General features: G+C 32.6%; 1 protein-coding gene across 1 annotated transcript; it reads left to right on the top strand.

The window, feature by feature from the left end:
* Positions 1-1,762: 1,762 nt before the first annotated feature.
* LOC120342774 (uncharacterized) lies at positions 1,763-21,726 on the top strand. Its single transcript, XM_039411747.2, has 27 exons — positions 1,763-1,876; positions 2,206-2,366; positions 4,021-4,213; positions 4,829-4,907; positions 5,405-5,474; positions 6,108-6,220; positions 6,682-6,808; positions 7,158-7,261; positions 7,539-7,658; positions 8,799-8,910; positions 8,993-9,089; positions 9,822-9,881; positions 10,483-10,633; positions 11,012-11,134; positions 11,866-11,955; positions 13,140-13,246; positions 14,110-14,279; positions 15,086-15,159; positions 15,398-15,510; positions 16,166-16,252; positions 16,925-17,113; positions 17,811-17,957; positions 18,069-18,124; positions 18,653-18,791; positions 19,229-19,370; positions 19,983-20,141; positions 20,493-21,726. The coding sequence occupies exons 2-27, from the start codon at positions 2,244-2,246 to the stop codon at positions 20,572-20,574; spliced, it is 3,027 nt and encodes a 1,008-aa protein (XP_039267681.2). The 5' UTR covers positions 1,763-1,876; positions 2,206-2,243; the 3' UTR covers positions 20,575-21,726.
* The last annotated feature ends 105 nt before the right edge of the window (positions 21,727-21,831 follow it).

Raw genomic sequence — 21,831 nt, 5'->3', positions numbered from 1 at the left:
TTATGTTAGGTAATCCTACGATTAGCACGATTGTTTTTCCAATATTCGTAACACGATGATTTTTTTTAAAATCCAACAGTCGTCATTTCTACCAATCAGGCATGCTCATGCATCCAAAACGTCCATTTGATTGGATATTCTGCTTTTAAATATAACTATACCAACTCAGGGTCTTATCAAAAACGATGAGGCAATTACAGCATGACACACAAATAATGATTTTTTTTATAAAACATTGAAACACGGTTAATTTCGATTTGCAGTCGAACACATAGGCCTATCAATATCCTGTCCTTGCAACCTTTGCTTCTAACCATTTGCATGTAAATTTTTCTACATTGAATACAAAGACTTATGGAATCCGATGGAATTGCTGAGCTGCAATACTGGTATGGACTTACCGTAGGACACGCCCCTCCCAAACAGAAAATTTGCTTCATAATGAAGAGTAAGACTACTTTACTAATGCGATAGTTAGCTGCCTGATTGCACTATATTTATACGTAGGCTTACCATACGTCCCGATTTAGGCGAGACATTCCTGCTTTTTAGCGTCTTGTCCCGCCATGTCAGCCAAAAGTCCCGCTTTGGGTAGGTAAATGCGTTTGTTTCGTTGTTTCTCGCTAACATTGTTAGAAAACGCATCGCATGTAAAACCAATACTAATTAGTCTAAATTCGAATTATTTGTACCGGTATCGTTAACGACAATTCCTTGCCATTTTTCGAACTGAACCTGATATTTGGACAGAGAATATGCGCATTAAATCTCGATGACAATATGGTCAATGAAGACAGCCGGGATAGCTTTAAATGTAGGCCTATGTAGTAAAATCGGAAAATGTAAAGTTACAAAATCACAGCTAAGGGGTCGTTGTATTTATAAGCTCCCACTCTGAAGTCACAAAAATATGGTAACCCTATTTATACCAAATCTTTGAGCAATGTAAGAAAACTAGATTGTAAAAATCCTCGTTATCTATAATAAGAATTTCTGAAAGTCTTCTGTTTATCAGAAACGTAATGTCAAATTGGTCAGTCAATCAGGATTGGAAAATATCATTAGCGTTTATCGCCATACAAATCAGTATTTTTTTTTATTTATCCCGTTTTAAATACGATACATCTTACTCAGAATCAGAAATTTTCACGAACTTCACCATGACACAAAAAGGACGCAGTCCAGAAATTACGAAATTGGTCTTGCCTTTAAATGATGTTTGAACTTAGTAGTATATATTTACGGTTTAAAGCATGAGATAATAATAAGGATATGGTATGAAATGATACATGACGATTATAACAGCTCAGCCACCATACGACGTGCTCGTTAGAGCGATTGGAACAAATAGATTGTACAGGCACTTTATTTTTGATGACGCAGTTCTGACTGAGTTTCTTCCAAAGTCTCGAAATGATTGTCCAAAGATGTTTATTGTTGAGTCAAAAGTTGGTGAAATAGTTGTCAAACAGAAATCCGGTAATATACAGTGCTATTACACAGGAGGGACCAATTATACTATACGAAACAAGAAAAACAGAATTATTAGATGTAAATCAAAACTAAGCCTAATTAATAATACCAAATCCCCTTTGATTGGTTAGGATACAAATTTACACGTCCTACCTCCAAGTGGCTCACGCCGAAAGAGATCGCGCCAATGTCAAAATGGTTAAGGTTCAACACCCAAAGTTACCGTTGCCAGTTTAGTTACTAGGTAAAACAAAAGGAGCGGTCACTGTTTACAATCATGGCCGCTACAACAATAGTTATTTGTCTCCGATTACTGGACTGGGATGATGGAGAAAGATGCCACAGACTCTTGTAAACAATCCGTCGAGATTCTAGCATGCGAATATGCGCGGTGATATATCAGGTGCTTAGCACGATATGCCAATACTCGAGACTAGACTTTGCAATTTCACATTTGATAGAACCATATAAATTTCTACACCGGCTCTAACAAAAATCTATCAAACATCCATCTGACCAAACTACTGTGGTTTCGTGTCGAAATGATATTTTTCCCACTGGGGATTCCCCTGCGCAATTGTCTTTATAGCGAGATGTTTTTTTATGTAGTCTATGTCTGTTCCGCCAAATTGCAATCGACAAAAAAAGCTTTCTTTGATGTACACAATGTAATTTACCTAAAATTTAGTCAGATCATTGAAATTAATTAATTTTTTTATCATTGTTAAACAGTGTAGCCTCAAATTATCTCAGTTATTCTGTTGACCACCATGGAAAAGAATATTATTGATTATTTCAAGAAAGTCCTGCTTAACAAAAATGGACATCTTTGCATGAATTCTTTCAAGGGTCATTTAGCTGAATTAAGTCAAAAAGAACGTAAATATGTAAAGGTAAATATTTAAAATTACTGATTTATTGTAGCTTATACTGTTATATGTATTCAGATATTTTTGATGCAAATTGTGGAATTGAAGTGACTAGACTCATCAAAATAACTTGGACTCGTACTAATCGCTGATGCTATAGGGTGGCTTAATTATATAATTTTTTTTAAAAAAGTTTATCGTTACTGTTCACTCCCATTTAATAAACTGATCAATTTGGCAGTGGCAATCATCATAAATTTATAAATATGGTGTGGCAAGTAATTTTTATTTATTTATTTTTTATTAACTACCAGTATGTAATTTTTCATGTTCCCTTTACTTAATAACTTCTATATGGTTGTGTGTGTGGGTGCGTGTGAGCGTGTGTGAAATATTTCAATTATTTTAGGTGAGTGAACACGTACCACATCTTCTTGGCAAAACCTTCCATCTTATATACATTCTGTACGTTTTAAACCTTATCTAAGGTTTTGTTCGCTCTCCTGATTTCATAATCAGTTTTTATTTATTTATTTTTATCATTTATCTTATTGTTTTGCCGATTATGGAGTCGAAATAAACTTATACTTATACCTACCCACTTTGCGGCCACGACCTATTTGCGACCATCAACTTCATCGATTAAATTAATGATGAAAAAATTAACGAACCGCGACGATATTTCTCACGTGTTATCCACTTATCCCTCGTAGTCCTGCGAAATTACATTAAAATGCAGCCACAAACAAAAAACTTACAACCGAAAACCCGACCGAAAAAAAAAAACGGACAATTTTTCCATGTCGCCAACTACCCATTGTTCCTTTAAAAAAGCTTGAAAATCCATACAAATATGAGAGATAAAGAGATGAAACTTGTGTTTCTTTTAACCATCTTTAAAGTTTCGCGTTTCTACATTTAAAAGAGGAAGAATAGAGGGGTGCGCATTTCCAATACGTCGATAATAGCTTTGTCTACCAGTTTGCGCCGTGTTTTTGTCTGTTTGATTGCTATGATGCGGTGCTTTGTTTATAATTTGACGAGTTTTGTTCGAAATAATCGTGTTCTTAAAATATATGATGGTCAGAAATGCAATTAGAAGCCTATTTTTTTACGCATGGCTACGTATGCCCTAGTTTCGGCGCAGCAGAAACGATGTTCAAGGCTTGAAATCCGTGGTTGCACACTGGTCGTTCGGTCGCAAATACGTCTTCAGAGTGTCGTACTTTGCTGGTTTGTATAGCTTCAACCCCTGGTTGTAGAAAGTTAATTCGAGGTTTAACGTGTAGAATAAATGCCAATGCACCTACGGTAAAAAAATTAACGGGTTAGAAATATTGGTTTATGTTTTATAGCAGTTTGAATGAAATTGTCCGCAGACTGGCTACACCACCCTAGTGGGATGGGATTTACATATTTATCCCAAGGAGATATAAGCTGATGAGATGGCTTAATCATATGGGGAACCACATCCTCTTCTCCAGTTACCAGTCCATGTCGGACACCGCTGTGTGAAATTTGAGTCGATGATTGACTTGACTTGAATAAACTGTGGCTTGACCTCACCCTGTGGGGTTGAAGAACTTTTACTCAACACTGGTATATGCAGTGCGATATGTTGATTTAATTTATTTGTTTGAGTAAACAGTATTTTAATTAACTTAAATAACTTTTTCAGAAAGTTGGACTGGAAAAATTGATTTCAAAATATCCAGATTTGTTTCTTTTATGTGATGAGGAAATTTATAGCATCCAGGAAGATGAGAAAAAGGAAGATTCTGATGTTTTTAAAAAAATTAGTGACGAGCACAACATAAAAGGTGTCATGAATTCCAAAGGAAAAAAATCATCAGTTAATTTGGATAGTGCAAGTGTGTGAAATTACATTTTTTAATTTCTTTTGATTATTATTACAGTAACGCTCACTTCAAACATTCTGAAGCTTTCCTTCTCAGAATATTCTTAGATTCAGATATTGTTTTCAAGCGATTGTTCATACAATAATATTACCATTATTATTTTAAGTCTTTGAATAGATCAATCAGATTAATTTTTTATTTTAGGTTAAACCAAATTAAAATTAGTGTTTTATATTTTGTGATTCGATTTTGCTTAATTCTGTAATCAATATATTTTTACAAATTTCGTGGAATAAGATTTCTTCGATTCTTCTGCAAATGATAAGATGTAATTTAAATTTTATTTTGTCGGATAATTTGAGGACCAATTTTTTTCATTTCTCTACAAATATTTTAAAGATGGATTTCATACTCAGTTTCTAGTGAATCATTGCTAAAAAATTATCTAATTAATATTTTTCAATTTCAAAATAATTTTTTTAAATTAATCGATTTATCTTTGATGATAAAAATTTTGAAGATGATAAATGCTCAAGTGCGCAATTTGCTTGTATTATACTAAATTGGGAATTATTTTCTTACAAACTATCAATTATCGTATGAAAATATTGCAATTTTATTTTACAGAGGATGATCCATGTACAGTTTGTTCCGATCCTATTGAAATATTTGCAATTGGTGAATGTCGACATCCTATTTGTTACAGGTTAGCTCAGTTCTTATAATTTAATTTTTGTCAAAACATTTTGTCAGGGTTGTGTAGTCATGGAAATTCACAATCGATTCCCACTCCCTGCTCTGAGTCCAAAAAATTAAGATTGATGGAAATTTTAACTCAAGCTTCTGCACCGAACTCTAGTAAAAATAAAATTTTGAACACGCATCTTTGATAGACTTATAAGAATGGAGACTGCTTTTTTTTCGGTTCGTTCACAAAATTTTGAATTTGAGACTTTGATTATCACCATTCAAAGTCTGAAATCCTGACTTCCATCTTTTGGAAATTACTTTGACTTCGGAGAGTTTAAAATACGATTCGATTTCAATGGAAGCATGCCAAACTTCGAATTGTTGCCCTGCATTTTATTTATATTGCCACATTCACTTATTTAGAGAGCATTTTTTATTATTTCTCAAAATGCTGTTATTTTAAAGATTTTAATGATCAATTTGTCAAGTTTCTAAAGCTTTTCCTTTTTACAGATGCAGTACTAAATTACGGGTGTTATGTGAAGATAAGAACTGCCCAGTATGCAGACAAACATTGGACCTGGTAAGTCATAGAAACTGACTAAAGATAGAAGTCAGCGATATTTGAGTCACTCAATAGTTTTCGACACAGTTGACTCCAATTTTAATTTAGCTCTAATTTTATCATTTCTGATTACCATGGAATTTATAGAAACGAAAAATTTTGAAAAATTTTGATTTTAATTTTTCATTATAGAAATCATTTGATTTCAAATTCAATTTTGGGGGCTCCCGAAGTATGCGAACCAAGATGGCGGACATCGGAATGTAATATGTGTACTAGGTTAAGGTTAGGCCATAATTTTAGCTTTAAATACTACGGGAGGCTCTTGGCTAGTCTTCCAACTGATAATAGAACTAAAATGAGGAAAATTGGAAAAAAATTATCGCCTAACCCTAACTTGTTATCCATGTTACGTTCCGATGTCCGCCATCTTGATTCGCATACTTCGGGAGCACCCAATTTTGTTTCTTCAAATTTCTCTGTTAAAATGATCTGTTTAGATTTTACTCATTGTGTATGTTAGGGAAAATGATTAAGTTTTGGCCATTTCTGAATGAATCTGATACTATAATATATTGTTACAGAATTCTCGACTATTTAGATCAATGTTTTTCTGTCCTATCAAAGTTTCTCTCAAAAAAATTTTTTTAGGTTGTATTTTCTAAGAATTTGCTTCCATTAAATGAGCATAAGGTTGACGATTATATCAAGGATAAAAAATATGGGATTGCATTTGAAAACATCAAAGTCTGTGAACAAAAGAGGTTTGAATTATTTGAAAATCTTTTTTTTTTTGCAAAGACTCGCATTGAAAAATTGACTGTGACTCTCGCTATGGTATTGTTAAATTGAAGATGAAGCAAAGCAATAAAATTAAATTTTGTATGTAGTTCTAAGAAATCTTCACTAATTTCTCCCAAGAACAGGGTGCTACGCAAAATGCTTTGTTTGGCCGTAGTTTGTCCATCCCTGCTTTAGACTGTATAACAGAGGTTACATCTTACATGTGACAATAATTATAGGAATAAGCATACTTGAATGTTAATTTATTTGGTTTATAATTTCCGGTATTCTTGTTTGTCTTTTTTCAAACAGTCAGGTCTGTATATACCATAATATGCAGCAGTAGCACATTTTCTTTGAAACTATTCAGTGCCTACGAAACATTGCTAAATTAACCGAATTATATTTTCCTATGCTATTTATATTCTGTTATAATCTACAGTGCTCTTTTGCGACATGTCTGCAATAAATGTCCGAATGCCATTTTCGATAATTTTCCTGGATTAGAAGCTCATGCTCGTGATAAACATCAACTGTATTATTGTGAAATATGTGTAAGACAATGTAAGGTATGTTAAAGTGTTTTTTTTTAATTAGCAAATGAAACGGCGAGTGATATTGATTTTAAAAGTTTTTTCTTACTAAAATGCATTTTTATTCAAACATAATTTCTTTGATATGACTTTCACCCTGTACGAGGCTCTGCAAAAGCAGCCATTGAAAATGGAAGAAGCTGATTTTTTGAAATTACTAGAATTGTTTGCATAATTTATTTTAAGATATTGGATAAATTCGTTTTATAGCTCTCCCATTAAGTACCATAATGAATCTGGGTACCAAACAAGGAAATGAGCTATACAAAATGTTTTGACGTTGAGAAACTATAGGAAAAAAGCAGATTTTTACATTCGTTTTCAGATATTTACTGAAGAGCGAAAAACATATTCCAAGTCGGAATTAAAGAAACATATTGAAGATGGTGATGAAACTGGGTCAGCAAGGGGTGGCCATCCATTGTGTAGGTAAGCATGTATATCCTGTTTTTATTCCAGTAAAATGTAATTATTAGGCTGTAGTGTCGGCATGTTTATATTGGAGTCAGAGTTGTATTTTTGATCTCTCAGAGCCAAAAAAATTTTTCACCACAAATTTATGAGTCAAATATGCTAAATTCCCTCCAATGCAACACTATATAGATGTAAATGGTGTCACTTGTGAGTATGCTTCCTGAAGCTGTTATGTATCTGGACAGCTAAAAAACTATGGTAAAATCTATAAACTATATGTCTTTCGTTTTAGATTTTGTGATTATCGTTATTTGGATAATGATGAATTATTACGTCATCTTCGACTTCATCATTGTTCCTGTATTATATGTGATGAAGTTAATGAAGAACATAAGAATTATGAGTTTTATGCGTAAGTCAACACTGTATAGATTTTCTATTATAAAAATGCATGTCCTGAATATAATACTGGACTTTTTAAGGCAAGGTCTTAAAAGTGTGTTCTCAGTTGTCTACAAATAAATATAAGTTCATTTCGACTCCGTAATCAGCATAGGTGATAAAATATTTGATAGAAATAAAACAAATAAAAACAGATTATAGAACCAGGAAAGCAAACAAAAGTAAGGTTAAAAACAAACAAAGTTTAAATAAAAAGACTTTTAAGAAGTGGTGCATGTTCACTTAACTAAAAAATAATTTTAAATTATACATATTCAATTTTTTAGAGATTTGTGAAAATGATTTGTCTTGATGTTACAGCAAAAGCTTTCATAATTGATTTTCTATGATGCAAATATTTATTAAAAGGAGTTTATCCATGTTTAGTGTCATTCTATACGTAAATATGCCTAAAGTGAAAGTAACCTCGAATAGCAATATATATCATTCAACCATTCCTGTAATACATTTATGTCAGTATAGGCTGCCTGTCATTATATTAGATATTATTTACTTTTGAAGGTGTGTTGTTCCACACATACTTAATTGTGTTCTGCTTTTTGTATGCTCTATTTATTATCAGCTCAATTTTATGCTTCTGAACACACTCTCACATTTTATGATAGTTCAGGCATGACATTATGTCTAGCGTATTTCATTGTTTAAATTATTATAATACAGGTGAAAGAATAGTTCCACATCTGTAGATACAATATACTCGGTTAGGAAACCCCTTGTGTTGTGTACAGAAGTCAATGATACTCTAGTTTCACATGATTACGCAATGTTATGTCTTTTATTTAGGCTTCTATAAAATGCTAGGCTTATACACGCATAACTTTGATCACACTCAAACGAAATGACATTATACTATGTAACTTGCCGGTAATTTAAACAGATTCAACTCGAATCATGATAAGATCGAAGCAGCACTCTGTATGCTACGACAGTGATAACAGTCTGTGATTGGTTGTCACACACATGTCACATATGCAAATTTGTATAAATTTACCGTTTTAGAGCCTTTTTCAAGAGGTTGGCTTATATGCGAGATCTGCTTCTAGCGAGGATGGCATCAACTTTCCTGCTAATGCTCAATATTTTTATTTAGAGACAAGAACTCACTTTTTGAACATCAGCGTGAAAATCATTTTCCATGTGAACATCCTGAATGCATGGAATCAGATCGCATTCCTGTCTATAGAGATGAAATAGATTTACAGGTAATTTCCTATTTTGCTAAATTAGTTTATTACAGTAGTTTAAAAGCGTTTCTATGTTATTATGTTTTCTTTATATTGTCAGGGTCATAATTTGCAGAAGCATAGTGGACAGAAAAGTAAATTGGAAAAGAAAGCAGAGCAAAGAATTAGTGTTCCATTTATGTATGAAAGAAAAAAGGGTGAAGTTCATTTTACTTTTCTTATTACAGGCATATCCAGCTAAGCACATATTCATCGTTGTTGTACCTGTTGAGGTGTTCGTTGTTGTGAATAAATTGTACAAGTAATGGACCAAATAATATAAAACTTTAAGTACTAGAAGATTACAACGAAAATTACTAGGTGCCTTATACTTCCATTTAGTCTCACTCTCAAATTTTCTTCTGGTCTGATAGGGCCTAAAATATCACACCAAAAATTACCGGTTTGTCTTATATTGCACATCTATTTGGCATTCTGCCAGATTATTCTTTCACTCTTCTCAGCAAACTTAGTGGTCAGCTGAGGCCTGGCTGGTAGGCATGTGAATAAATTCAGTGGTTGAATGAGAAATCACCGATTTTAAGCCTTTGACCTTTAAATTCATATATTTGAACATTGTTTTGGTGGTAACTATCCATAACACCATTTTCAATGCACTCTATAAATGTATTAGCAGTTAGTTGTTACATGAGTGAATTCAACAATCATTTTCTAAAAATGACTCAAAGATATCTCGAGAGCAATATAAAACTTTTTACTGATTAATCAGTCAAAATCCATTTCCATACGTCACCTTACCATTCTTCCACCAATGATAAATTCTATTTTAATCATATCTTAATTTGTAAAGCTATAATGATCATGCTTCCAGCACTTAGCTTAATATGTATGTTTAATGAATTAATATGAATAATTTGTAAATTTTATAGATAAACAAAAAAAGATATTAAAAGTTGAACCTGATCCTGCTGGTGGAATACATATTACAGGTAACTTTCTAGAATGTTAAATCACAAAATGTTAAATCATTTTTGAAAGTCCTGAGAATTCATTTTGAAAAAGCAATTACAATCAAGTTTTTCATCTTTGGTGAGCATTATTTGAGTCTTAATCTTTTGATAATGAGCGCAGCTAAATTTCAAGACTTCATTTGTTTGTTATTTCAATGAATTCTCATGGATAAGAAATGTTATGGATGAATATTGATTTGTACATGAGTTAGGTCAGTGCTTCACAAACTTTTCTTTTTGTTATAATCTATTTGGGAAATTATTGTACTGTGCTTTGGAAAATTGCGTCATGATGTACAGTTGGAGAAAGTTAAATAATCTCAGCAGGCAAATAATACTCTCCAAGTTTGATCCGCGGCTTATTATGTGATAAACATGTCATGTGTCCATTACCTCATTTTGGGTATTAAAATTAGATTCGTTTCGCTGAAATCTGTTTTTTTTAACTTCAGTACACCCATACCAGTATGTCTACTTTGTTGCTCATATAGCTTGAAAGTATTAGGTGAGACCTCAGAAGCACAGCATTGTAAAATTAAAAGCTTTTCTACTCAACTTTTCTACTCAATTCACATTTCAGGATTTATAGCTCGACGTATAGAGAAGGAATACTCATTTATAGAAAGAGATGACAAACCTTCGAGATTTGAAGAAAATGTTTTCTTCGATTTGGAAGCTTGTGGTCTCGAACCTAATGATGATATAAGAAAGCATTTTAAAAATTTCGATAGGTAATCATGCATAGTCAATATTTCATCTAGACTTGCAACTGAGGCATCTGAAAACTGACTTATTCCTCTAGTCTTGACAATCATTGTTTTTTTTATGGTAAAATATTATATAAACGGCAGAGCGTTTTTTACCCAAGGATTTGAATTTATGCTCCTTCCATCTGTTGCAAAGATTACAGCCACCCGAACATGGTATCTATGCTTTTCCCTAGGTCGAATAAGATGTTTAGTTGTCATTGTTTCTCCTTGTATTTGGTTAATACATATTTACCTACATAATTGTGTCGTGAATTACAGAAAGATCAACCAAAATTAGCAGTAGCGATTCAGATTGAAGTACCTGTATTCTTTACCTTTATTCAAATTAATTGTTTACAGGGTTAGTGCTTATGCAATGCCAGTTACTAATCCAAATATTAAGTCCAAATGGAGAGCTCTTGAGGTAGAAAAAATTGATGATGATGATGTAGAATATGAAGATAATTTAGCAGATGCTTCTGTGTAAGTATGATTTTTGATTTTTTCAGTATGGGGATGGGAAAACCCAGAAGTAATATTTTTGAATGCATCTAATATATTCTAAATTTTATCATTTTCTGTCTCTGTATCTTCAATGAGTTTGAATATGAAAATACAGAAAAGTGAAATGACATTTCGTTTTTTTAAATATTGCTTGGTCTAAACGAGGCTCTTTACGAGCAGCCAATGATATGTATTAGAATTTTAGAGTTCGAATTTTTACTTTTCGTCATCGCCTACCTAATTATTACACCCTGGGTGAGGTGGTGGGTATAGGTTTTTAAATCTTCGATGCCAAGTCTAACACTTTAATTACTGAGCGATCTCAATTGATTTTTTGGTACTCCTGAAGTTTGCGCACCAAAATGTCGCATAACCTGAACCCTAACCTGGTACACAACCTGAGTTCAGGTTGTTCGTCATCTTGGTGCGCATACTTCAGGAGGTCTGATTTTCTTTTTCAAATTAACTGAAGCCATTTTTAGTTAATCGCTAAAAATGATAATTTTCAAAATAAATTATTCCTAAAATTACATAAAAATTTAAAATAGAATTAATTTCAGATTTATTTTACATCAGTTGTAAAACTTGTTAGGCATGTCATAAAATAAGCAATCATAGTGAATAAATAAATAATATAATTTCCGACTTCAAAGTTGTCTGAAATTTGGAATAAACTTGAATCCTATTATTTAAAAACTCTTTTTTGACAGTGTGAAACAAATACCAGAAGAATCTTTTAATGAATTTCCATCATTGGCATCTAAATTTCCTGCTCAATCTTCAACATCTACTTTATCAGGGTAAATACTTATATTCCAATCTTCTGTATTAGATTAGAAACAAGAGAGCTACACCCAAATATATGGACACGTCTGTTCGCAGTAGGGTACGGTTTACCGTACCGCCAGATCACAGTCTACAAATATACTCACACCAAGTGAAGCAGTACAGTAGGACACAAAATGGCGTCCGATGTCCGCAGAACGTTTAATGACGTCATAGCAAACAAAAACAAATCTCATAGAGCTAACAGAAATATTTAAAATGAATAAAAGTAATAGCCTTCTGGGGAAAAATTTTATCTTCAACCACTGAAAATTTCAAAGCAATTGGTCCAGTATTCGAAGAGAAAAGCGATTTTTTTAAAAATGATGGAGACAAATAATAATGAAAATAACAATAACAACAAAATTTTGAAACGATTGTTATGTCCACTACGTGTCCAATAGGACAGCAATGCTCAAATATATGGAAACGGTCGTCATATGACTAACCGTACTACATTAGTGTGACCTACCTACACAGATATCTGTTATCTGATCATTAAAATGCTTATGATTCAATTCTGGCTGTCACCACCAAAGCTATTCACAACAAGGAAGTCGAAGAATGGCAGTTAGAAAGCCATGCAGTGGTGTAATATGTTTAAACATTAGGATAAAATATCGAACCAGTGTTTCTTTTTATAAAAGCAGAAGCATAAATAGCCTTCTGGCAACTACTGCCAACTTCAAGTACTGAAGGAAAAGAACTTTTCAGAACGACAACAAGAACAATAGCTACACCCAGTGTCCAATAATTTCAGACATCTGATTTTCAGAATTAGCTTTAGAATATGAATGAAATGCAGTATCTGTCAAAACTCATATCTTGTTTTTGGATGCGTTCTCTAAATTGAATAAATGAAAATAATAACTATAAAACTGAAGTTGTAAAATGTTTATGTTGGTAATTGCTATTATTATAAATCTCACCAATTTTATATAACTCTCTTATTTACCAAAACTTTTCTCCACTGTAATCCAATCAGAAAAATATTTTGTCTGAGTTGGAATGTCCTCAATTCTAAAACAATTTCAAAATTTTTTATATTAGTTTTTCTTCCTATGCCCACAATGTTATACAATTAGATCTAGAGCATTATCTTCATCAATCTAGCAAATATAGTTTATTGCACTCGTAACAAATCTTATTCTTGTTTCAGCTGGGCTAGTGTGACTCAAAGGAATCCTCCTATCAAACAACCAGCTAAGACTGTAACGAATGCGATGGTGTTTCCGAGTCCACCTCCATCACCTAAATCTAGTTATGGTATGCATTGGTATATGCAGGGTTGTCTAAAACAAATCAAATTGATTTGAACATCAATTTATAATTAAATAATTTCAATATTTTACATTTGCGCTATGAAGAAAAAATTGTTATATCGTAGTTCTTATTTGGAAAATTTTATTTTCGTCTTTATTTACGTTCTGATAATCTTTAAAATATTGACAAATGATTAAATAAGTATTTATCTTAACATTCCTGTATTTCCAAATTTTTCTTAGATTTATTTATTTTAAACTAAGTATGCAGTTCCATAGTCATAAATATACTATACTTCATTCTAAAATATTGTTAATCATTCATGCTCTAATAGTCATTGTTGATCAATTTCCTTTTCATTATGTAAATACACGATTCTCTGCTTTTGCGAGCTAACAATTTATTGCAATGACAATAAACTATGATTCAAATTTTTTGTTGTTATACTCGATATTGCTACCGCGTTTGCCTGAAAATAAGACTGGGTCTTATTCCAATATTCTTCCGAAAAATAACACTAGGGCTTATTTTCGGGGGATTTCTTATATTTTATTCATCAAAAACAAAATTACGAAGAAGAGAATTACGAGATTTTCAAATATACAAAATATGAAATTCGATATCCATTTACTTAAATGACACGTTTTCCTATCTCACACGTTTTAGATTAATCATTTAAAACATATGGGAGAGATTTCTTGCTATCGACCAGGTCAAAAAAAAATTCCGCGTTATTGACTAGGTCTTATTTAAAGGGTAGGTCTTATTTTCGGGGAAACTCGGTATGTATGTTTTTTACGGCTTCTAATAATATGAAAATCTTTTTTTATTCGGGTTTAAAAAAAATTCTTTCTTATTTTCCATAGATATTGGATACGTTCACAAAAATTTGAGGCCAGATTTTGGATTTATTCAGAAAGATAGATACAATGATTTATTTACCGAAAATGTGTATTTCAATATTGAAGCATATCAGATTGGAATGAATGAACCTCTTACTAATGACTTAACAAAAGTATTGAGCATAGGTGAAAAGGTATGCAGGAAAATTGTGATAAGCGTTAGGAACACGTTTGTCATTGCACTTTTGTTTACCTTGCAAGGGGATAACAGGTCCAAATCCTGTGGTCAGTGGCCTGCCTAGAGGGGAGCTGAAAGGTCAGCCGCCCTGGGCAGCACGTTATAGGTGTGAGTTTGTTGCTTAGTTCGATGGTTTGAATAAAAATATTACAAACATTTCACCCCTTACTCGACCTTCAATTTATTTATTTTCACGTATAACAATTAACAACATCTATAATTTGTTTACTCCCCAAATATTTTTGAAGGTATAAGGGGCAGCATTATCAGAAACTCGCCCCGGGCATCATATTCTCGCCCCGGGCAGCGGAAAAGTTTGGCACACCACTGCATGATGTGCGATTGCTGGACTCCACCACATTGTGTTTCTTCATGTAACAGCTAGTCGATTGCAGCTTCCTCAACCATTAGGTCCATATATCTGAATAAAATAATTGTAAATCTATTGTAAATCTCCATTGACTCGTAACCGGACGAGAGGTCGTAGTTCGTCATGTTATTAGATTGTATTATCACTTTTTCTCTTCCAATACTGAACATGAAAATCCTAATAAGTATTCAGATACGTTTCATAGGCTTTTTTTTGATTATCAAATGATCTATGAAGTTGGAAAGTCCAGCATTTTTCAAATGGTTTCATGTTTCTCTCACATTCTTTTTAAGAATAATTTCTTGAAACTATTTTTCATAATATATTTGTTGTGTTATATGGGCTCAAGTTCAACATTGTTTTTATCCAAATTTTTTTAATTCTTCATTTAGGTTTGTTATACCCTTAAAAGTGGACCCAGTTTTGCTGGTGTAAAAGCTAAATACAGAGCACTCCATGTTTGGAAGTGAGTATGACTAGTACTAGTTTATCGCATCTCCCTTCACTTTGAAATGTATATTTTCAGCAGGCCTATGCGAAAAAATAAACTGATTACTGATTATGATAAATTTTATGGTTTCAAAGGGTACACCTCAGCACTTGGTATATCGGGTGATGATACTTTGTGCAATATTATATGTCGTAAAGATATTTTCTCAGCATAAATAGCTTGCTCATAAGAATAGGTAATTTTTTCATTCTAGGTTTTCAGTTAACAATATTGGAGGAGCAATGAGTCCCGTGTCCTCTGACCAATTCAAAGTAATTCCAAATAAAAATGTACTAAATCGAAAGCAAAAAGTGAAAAATATCGAAGGTGAGGATAGGATTTACATATTTATCCCGGGGAGGAAAATGAAAGTCTATACGACGGCTTTATCATATGGCGAACTACGGCCCTCGTCAGATTACCAGTCCATGTCCCGTATGGGATTTTTTGTTTTCGGAAGCATGGACTTAATTAATATTAAACTATGTGTGAGGTTGAGTGACTCTCACATGAACTTTCATCTTAACTTTCAAACCTTGATTGGTACTATTCGCTGTTTGTGTTGTATTTTTATTTTGGTATTGCTCAAATTTGCTTATATCTTTTTATGAGGTGTTTTTTCTATGAAAAAGGCTTGGTACAATCAGTCACTGACTTTGTTAGAAGCTATTACGGTATGTTGGAAATGACCATAATCCTTTCGGTTTGGTATTGCATATCCCCATCCTTCGAGTGAGATGATGAATATTCGAATATCTGCAACATCAACATATTAAGATTCTATAGGAAATATATTATAACTTGGAAAATATCTGAGTGGATAAATCAGATGGAACAATAATATTATTTTCATTGAAGAATTACTGACAGACACCTTTAGTAAATGGTTGTTATTATAAAGCTAAGGGTTGTCTTGTAAAAGTGTACATGTGTGTGAGTAGTATTTGATGTTTTCTCAAATTTTTACATAATATTTTGTCAGAACCAATGTATCAAGGGATAACATCTGGACAATTTGGAGCTTTGGCAGAAATTAGCAAAAATTCTGATGAATCACTAAATTCAAGAGGTGATTTAATTAAAATAATATTTGAATTAAAACTAGCTTATCATGGATTGTAATTGGTAAAAAATAATGACGGACATTGTTTTGGTATTTTATTTGTTGCATTGTCGTTATATCATGCAATATTTGAAGCCTTCACCCCATTTGTAAGATTCTTGTTCATGCGTATCAGCAATTTATGATTTTTCCAAGGTTAGATAGCCAAATTCTATTTTAATTTCTTTGATTTTCCAAGCTTAGATTTCTTTGTCAGCACAAACTTTTTTCAACAGACAATCCAAACCAAACATATTGAAAATCATATCATGATATAGTCAGAGAAAACCTGACAAGACTTGAAATTAGATTTATTACTCTCACAAGAAATTTATTTTCATTTTAAAAATTTATTAAATTACTGATTTTCGGAAGAATTTATAATATTGCATATAATTTATGTGATTCAATTCAAACTGATGTCATATGTTTAAACCAAGCCCAGACTTGTATAACTTTGGCAACCATAACTAACAATAAGAATAATGCCTGTCTTAACTTTTCTGTACTACAGCCATATCTCCGTGAATGTATCATAACATGATACAATATAAATTTTCTTATTGAATAGGATCCATTTTGGAACATATTTTATATTAAAAAGTAGTATTTCAGAATGTGATCTTTTTGTTTTTACAGAAATGAGCCTTTCTCAAGATTCTACCACATCAAAAGAAAATCTAAAAGTTCACAAGCTAACTGACATCATCAGTAACATCAAAACAATACAGCCTATTACAAAAGAACAATTGCGAGTTCCAATGCCATCTGCCAGAAAACAATTCGATTCAAGTTCAGTTGATGTCAACCATAATAAAAGAATCAATGGTATGATTGAGTATACGGTTATAGATTCAATAAAAATCATTGCGAAATCAGCACGATTGAAGAATCTATAGTGTATTTATTGGTCATGATACCTTTCGCAAAACTTAATAAGTTGGTACTAGAGCTATATATTCGGGAGTCTTAACAGGAGTGTCTAGCATATTTTCACTGAAGTCAGAGTCGGATTCGAATTTGCAAAGTTTCAAACCCGAATTCAGAATCGAAATTCTGAATATCTCTGAATTGCAGACTTTCAATGTTGATGAGATAAGGTAAAACTTGATACTAAAACTTAAAAAAAAATAATTTACCGGTCTATGAAGAAGGCTTGCATATGCCGAAGCTTTCATTATCAACATTTTTTCTTTCGGGTTGGAAATGGAGTCGGAGTATTTTACAACCCAGCCTTGGTTGTATAATATGGGGGAAACAAAAGATTTCAGTCAATTTTTATGCTGTAAATGTTTCTCAATTCGAGTATCGTAATCATTATGCTCAATAAATATTGTCACAGTTTGGTAGTTCACAAATAGGTATTCACATTAATCTCTAAGAGAAGTAAAGTGATAATATCATTTTTAAGTTTAATACAAATCCATTTATTTCCGGCAAATAAAAAACGGTATTTTATTACCTAACATTGCAATGAAATGTTTTATTAAAGAACACTGTTTTAGAGTTTTATGATTTTATATAGGTGCAACAGTTCCAAGTGATGGTGATCATTCCACACCTTTGAAACCTGGAGTGAACATAAAAGATCATGTATTTAAACATTTTCCAAATATTAATCACAGTAGTCCTGTTACCATCAATCAGTTGCATCAAAGTAGACTTGGACAAGGTTTGTTTAGAATTTTTAAATATCTTTTATGGATTTTATAGCATTTACTTTTGTAAAAAATTTACTTCCATGTCAAAAACCAGCTGCTAACACATTTAGTGCATATTTTAGCATTGACTCCAGTATCTAATGGAACATCGGATGATGAGATGATTCTGCAGAAATCTGTAAGTTTGGTTTTCATAAACATTATTACAGTGAAGAAATACAGTTACCTGGAACAATGTTTCGCAACCTATAGGTCACGACCCGAAACTGTGTCACCTGATAAATATCTTGGGTCGCTTGTTTTTTCAACAAGGCTGGGAAACACTGACCATTTGAAAAATGACTCTAGAGTCTTGTTAACCTAATGCTTTTTTTTTAATTTCTGACGGAAATTTTGACTCACCACAATCATAAAACCAAAATTCAGCCCAGACCTCGACATTACACCAAAGTTTAATCATCCTGGGGATAATCTTGTGCGGAAGATTTGCTGGACCCTTGCTACAGGGCGGGATGGTTCGTGGAATTTCTGATTGCCTGTGAATACCCCATCTGAGTTCGTGCATCCAAATTATTTATATATTTAGCTTTTCCCATGTATTATGTGGTATTGTGACCGAACAATAGACCAAATGTAACCTTTGAGGATGGGTTGACATGGTTGTGACTCACGCTGATAATTAATCTTTTTATAAATTATTGAATAGCGTACAACAAGTGAGGTGTACAGTAGTGCAGATGATGACGACTCTGAAGATGAGTTAAATGATGACGACAGCACTGATGAATCTGATGATGACATTGATGAACTTCATCCATATCATAATATATTCATGCAAACATTAGGTTCGTATAAGTTTCGAGATTTTAAAAGTTTATTTTATACATATATTAGCAAAAACTTCACAGTCTACATAAAGGATAATAACTTTTGATGGGATTAGGTTAGTAGGAATCATAAGTAATGGTGAGTACAAGTCTCTAAAATCTTCAAAACACTGATTATTAGTGTTATTTTTCATGGTATGGTTGGGTTGATAACTTGGTTTAGTCAATCATACATCTCATACTTTGCATGCTTGTTATGTTTATACACACCGAGAGTCTAGTTACATATTTTCCTTCATACTAAGTATGTTGGAAATATACTCATATAGGACTCTGCTAATTGAATGTCTTCCTCCTATAGAGATAGAATATATTTATTATAAATAATTTGGTCGACCAGTGACAAATATTCATATATTAGTGTATTTTCAATCTGATTCTATGTTTTTTTCCAGCTGTCTGTCTTAAAAACAAAGGAATATACAAGATTTTAAAACAGCAGATGTTGATGGAAATGTTAAAGAAAGGACAATATATCACTCCCCTTGATTTGCAGTTTCTTGAATTTAGAAAAGAAGATAATTCTGTTTATATATTGTAAGTATGTGCAGTTTCAAATAGATACAGCTTTACCACTTTCTCAAATCATGCTTAATGTATGGTGTCTAAACAATTCTGAGTTAGGGTTGATATATATTGGGGAACAAATGATCAAAAGTAAGCTAATGAAGTGGGATTTATGCCATGTTCTGGGTTTGCATAGATTATAATACTCTGAATAGAACGATAAAGTAAACCTATCAAGTGAGATTCATACAAGTGCAACATAACATTTTTGAGACACCCTTTTAATAAACACTTGAAATTGTGAACTTTTAATAATTGTGTTGTTTCAGATTCATTGTAGTTAATATCGGTTTACTTGTGTGAAATTTTGGTGCTTGTAATAAAAACGGTTACCAGTATATAGGAGGGAATTTTACATGGGACTACTAAATAAGAGAAAAAAAGGATTAGTGTACCTATTTCATTTTGTGTTTGTACACTAGTTTCCTAATTCTAGGAAAACTTTTATAGGTAAGTTTACAAGAAAAGTGTCCCCAAGAGAAACTTCTATTTTTCCATACAGTTTGAAATATCTTCTCTTGGGCCATATTTTACAAGGTTCATTTTAAGTGAATCATAACTCTTATTTGTTGTCATGTTTAGGTTCTGTAACCCTGGTGGAGAAAGCAAAGCTGAATACATTAAATTGAATGGATTTTATCCATTGGAGAGTTCGTGGGCCAGTGAACTGAAGGCATTTGGATTGGTAAGCAAAGTATCGAAAGATTTATATCACATCAAGAATTCAAGCCATTACATCACGTAAGTTAAATTTAAACATTTATATCCAATATTCTCTACTCTGAAATGACGATTCAGCAATTGGCTTACTTATCATGCTAAGCATGTGACTACCAGTTGGCCATGGTTTTCTTCATCATCGAGTCTGTGCATCTCAAATGAATAACTGGTTACTATTCTTATACCCGACATGGACTGGTAACCAGTTGCGATTTTGGATTTTTACCAAAGGAACATTCCCTGCTTCAATATGAATATTAAGTATTTGAAAGGAAATTTTTTGTCAATATTATAAAAATATATTTTCAAAACCTTGAAATTTGTAGAAAAAAATCACTGTGGTTAGTTTTATCCCTTGTTTCTTCTTTACAGGGTATCAAGAAATAAGCATGAGAAAACGTCAAAAGTTACTATGCACTACAGATCCTCTCAACCAAATAACAAGGCAATGTGAAATGACTGTAGCGTTGTTATCATATGAAACATGAATGAATCCCATATTTTCTGACATGAAGCATTGGCTATCTGCATCCCCCAATGGACTATGCTTGTCACTATTAGCAAGCGTGAATCTAGTTACCACTGAACATTTTATTTATTACTTTGCTGATCTTTTTAATTTTTTGCGCATGATAAAACACTTTTTCTGTCTTTCAAATTTCTCAGTATAGAAATCACCTAGGCCACTCAATGAATACACTTGGTTTACAGACTTATCCGACTACAAGACAGTTTGAGGTATAAATTTTCAGTTGCCTTGGGAGTTGTATAGAAATAATAATATATAAATACACAAAGATTTATTTACAACGGTAGCGACACATACAGTTAACTTGCAACACCATTACAACCCCATAACTATGCCCAAATAAGCCTGAATAAATCCACATGTATTCATATATTGATATTTTCAAACAACTTCCAAGGCGAATTGTAATGCATAGTCGTAACTCAAACCAACTTGTGGTCTGAAAGTCTGCAAAATTTATGTAAATGGGTTTACGAGTCTTTTCTGTATGACCTTTATGTACAAACTTCGTGAGTCATTCATTTCACTACCACTCATTGACTTTAATTAATATTTCAGCATGACTAGTTACGTTGCCATGTGGATATAAAACCGTTATGAGCATTCTTTCGCCAAAAGCAATCGTAGTATGGCTTAAATACAAGCAATTGGTGTGCACGTGTCACTTGGAAAAATGTTGCACCGCTGACCAATTTACCTTTTTCAAATCTGCTTCTAAAAAGTTTCGTTGTAAATCACTTCAACCACTCTGTATTTTCCAATTCAACTTCTTTCTAGTTTCATTTGCAACTATGAATACAATAAATCATGCACAAAAAGCCATTCATTTGAGTTGCAGGTAAAACCTTGACCGGAGTTTAAAACCATTTCCTATCATGCCAGAGACCTCGAACCACTGACCCTTTGTCACCCACGTTTTTTTGATAACCCTTGAAGTCACGATCCGCAAAAATCGTACTGACATTTTGGTGCTTTAATCAAAGAATGAATTGAATGCTACAATGGAGTCAGATGTTAGTGACGGTAATGCGTTTGAAAAATGTGCAGATAAAAAAATATAAGATTCTCAGACTGGAATTTCATTCTAAACTCTATCAAATCTGTGAATAGTTTTGCCATAGCATGTTTTTGGTAATTTAGGAGCATATGCTAATCAGCATCAGAAATTGCCCCATCTTGATG

Source organism: Styela clava, chromosome 3, assembly GCF_964204865.1.
Source record: "Styela clava chromosome 3, kaStyClav1.hap1.2, whole genome shotgun sequence".
NCBI classification, from domain to species: domain Eukaryota; kingdom Metazoa; phylum Chordata; class Ascidiacea; order Stolidobranchia; family Styelidae; genus Styela; species Styela clava.
The sequence above is the reverse complement of the archived record's forward strand: the minus strand, read 5'-3'. Positions and strand labels throughout refer to the sequence as shown.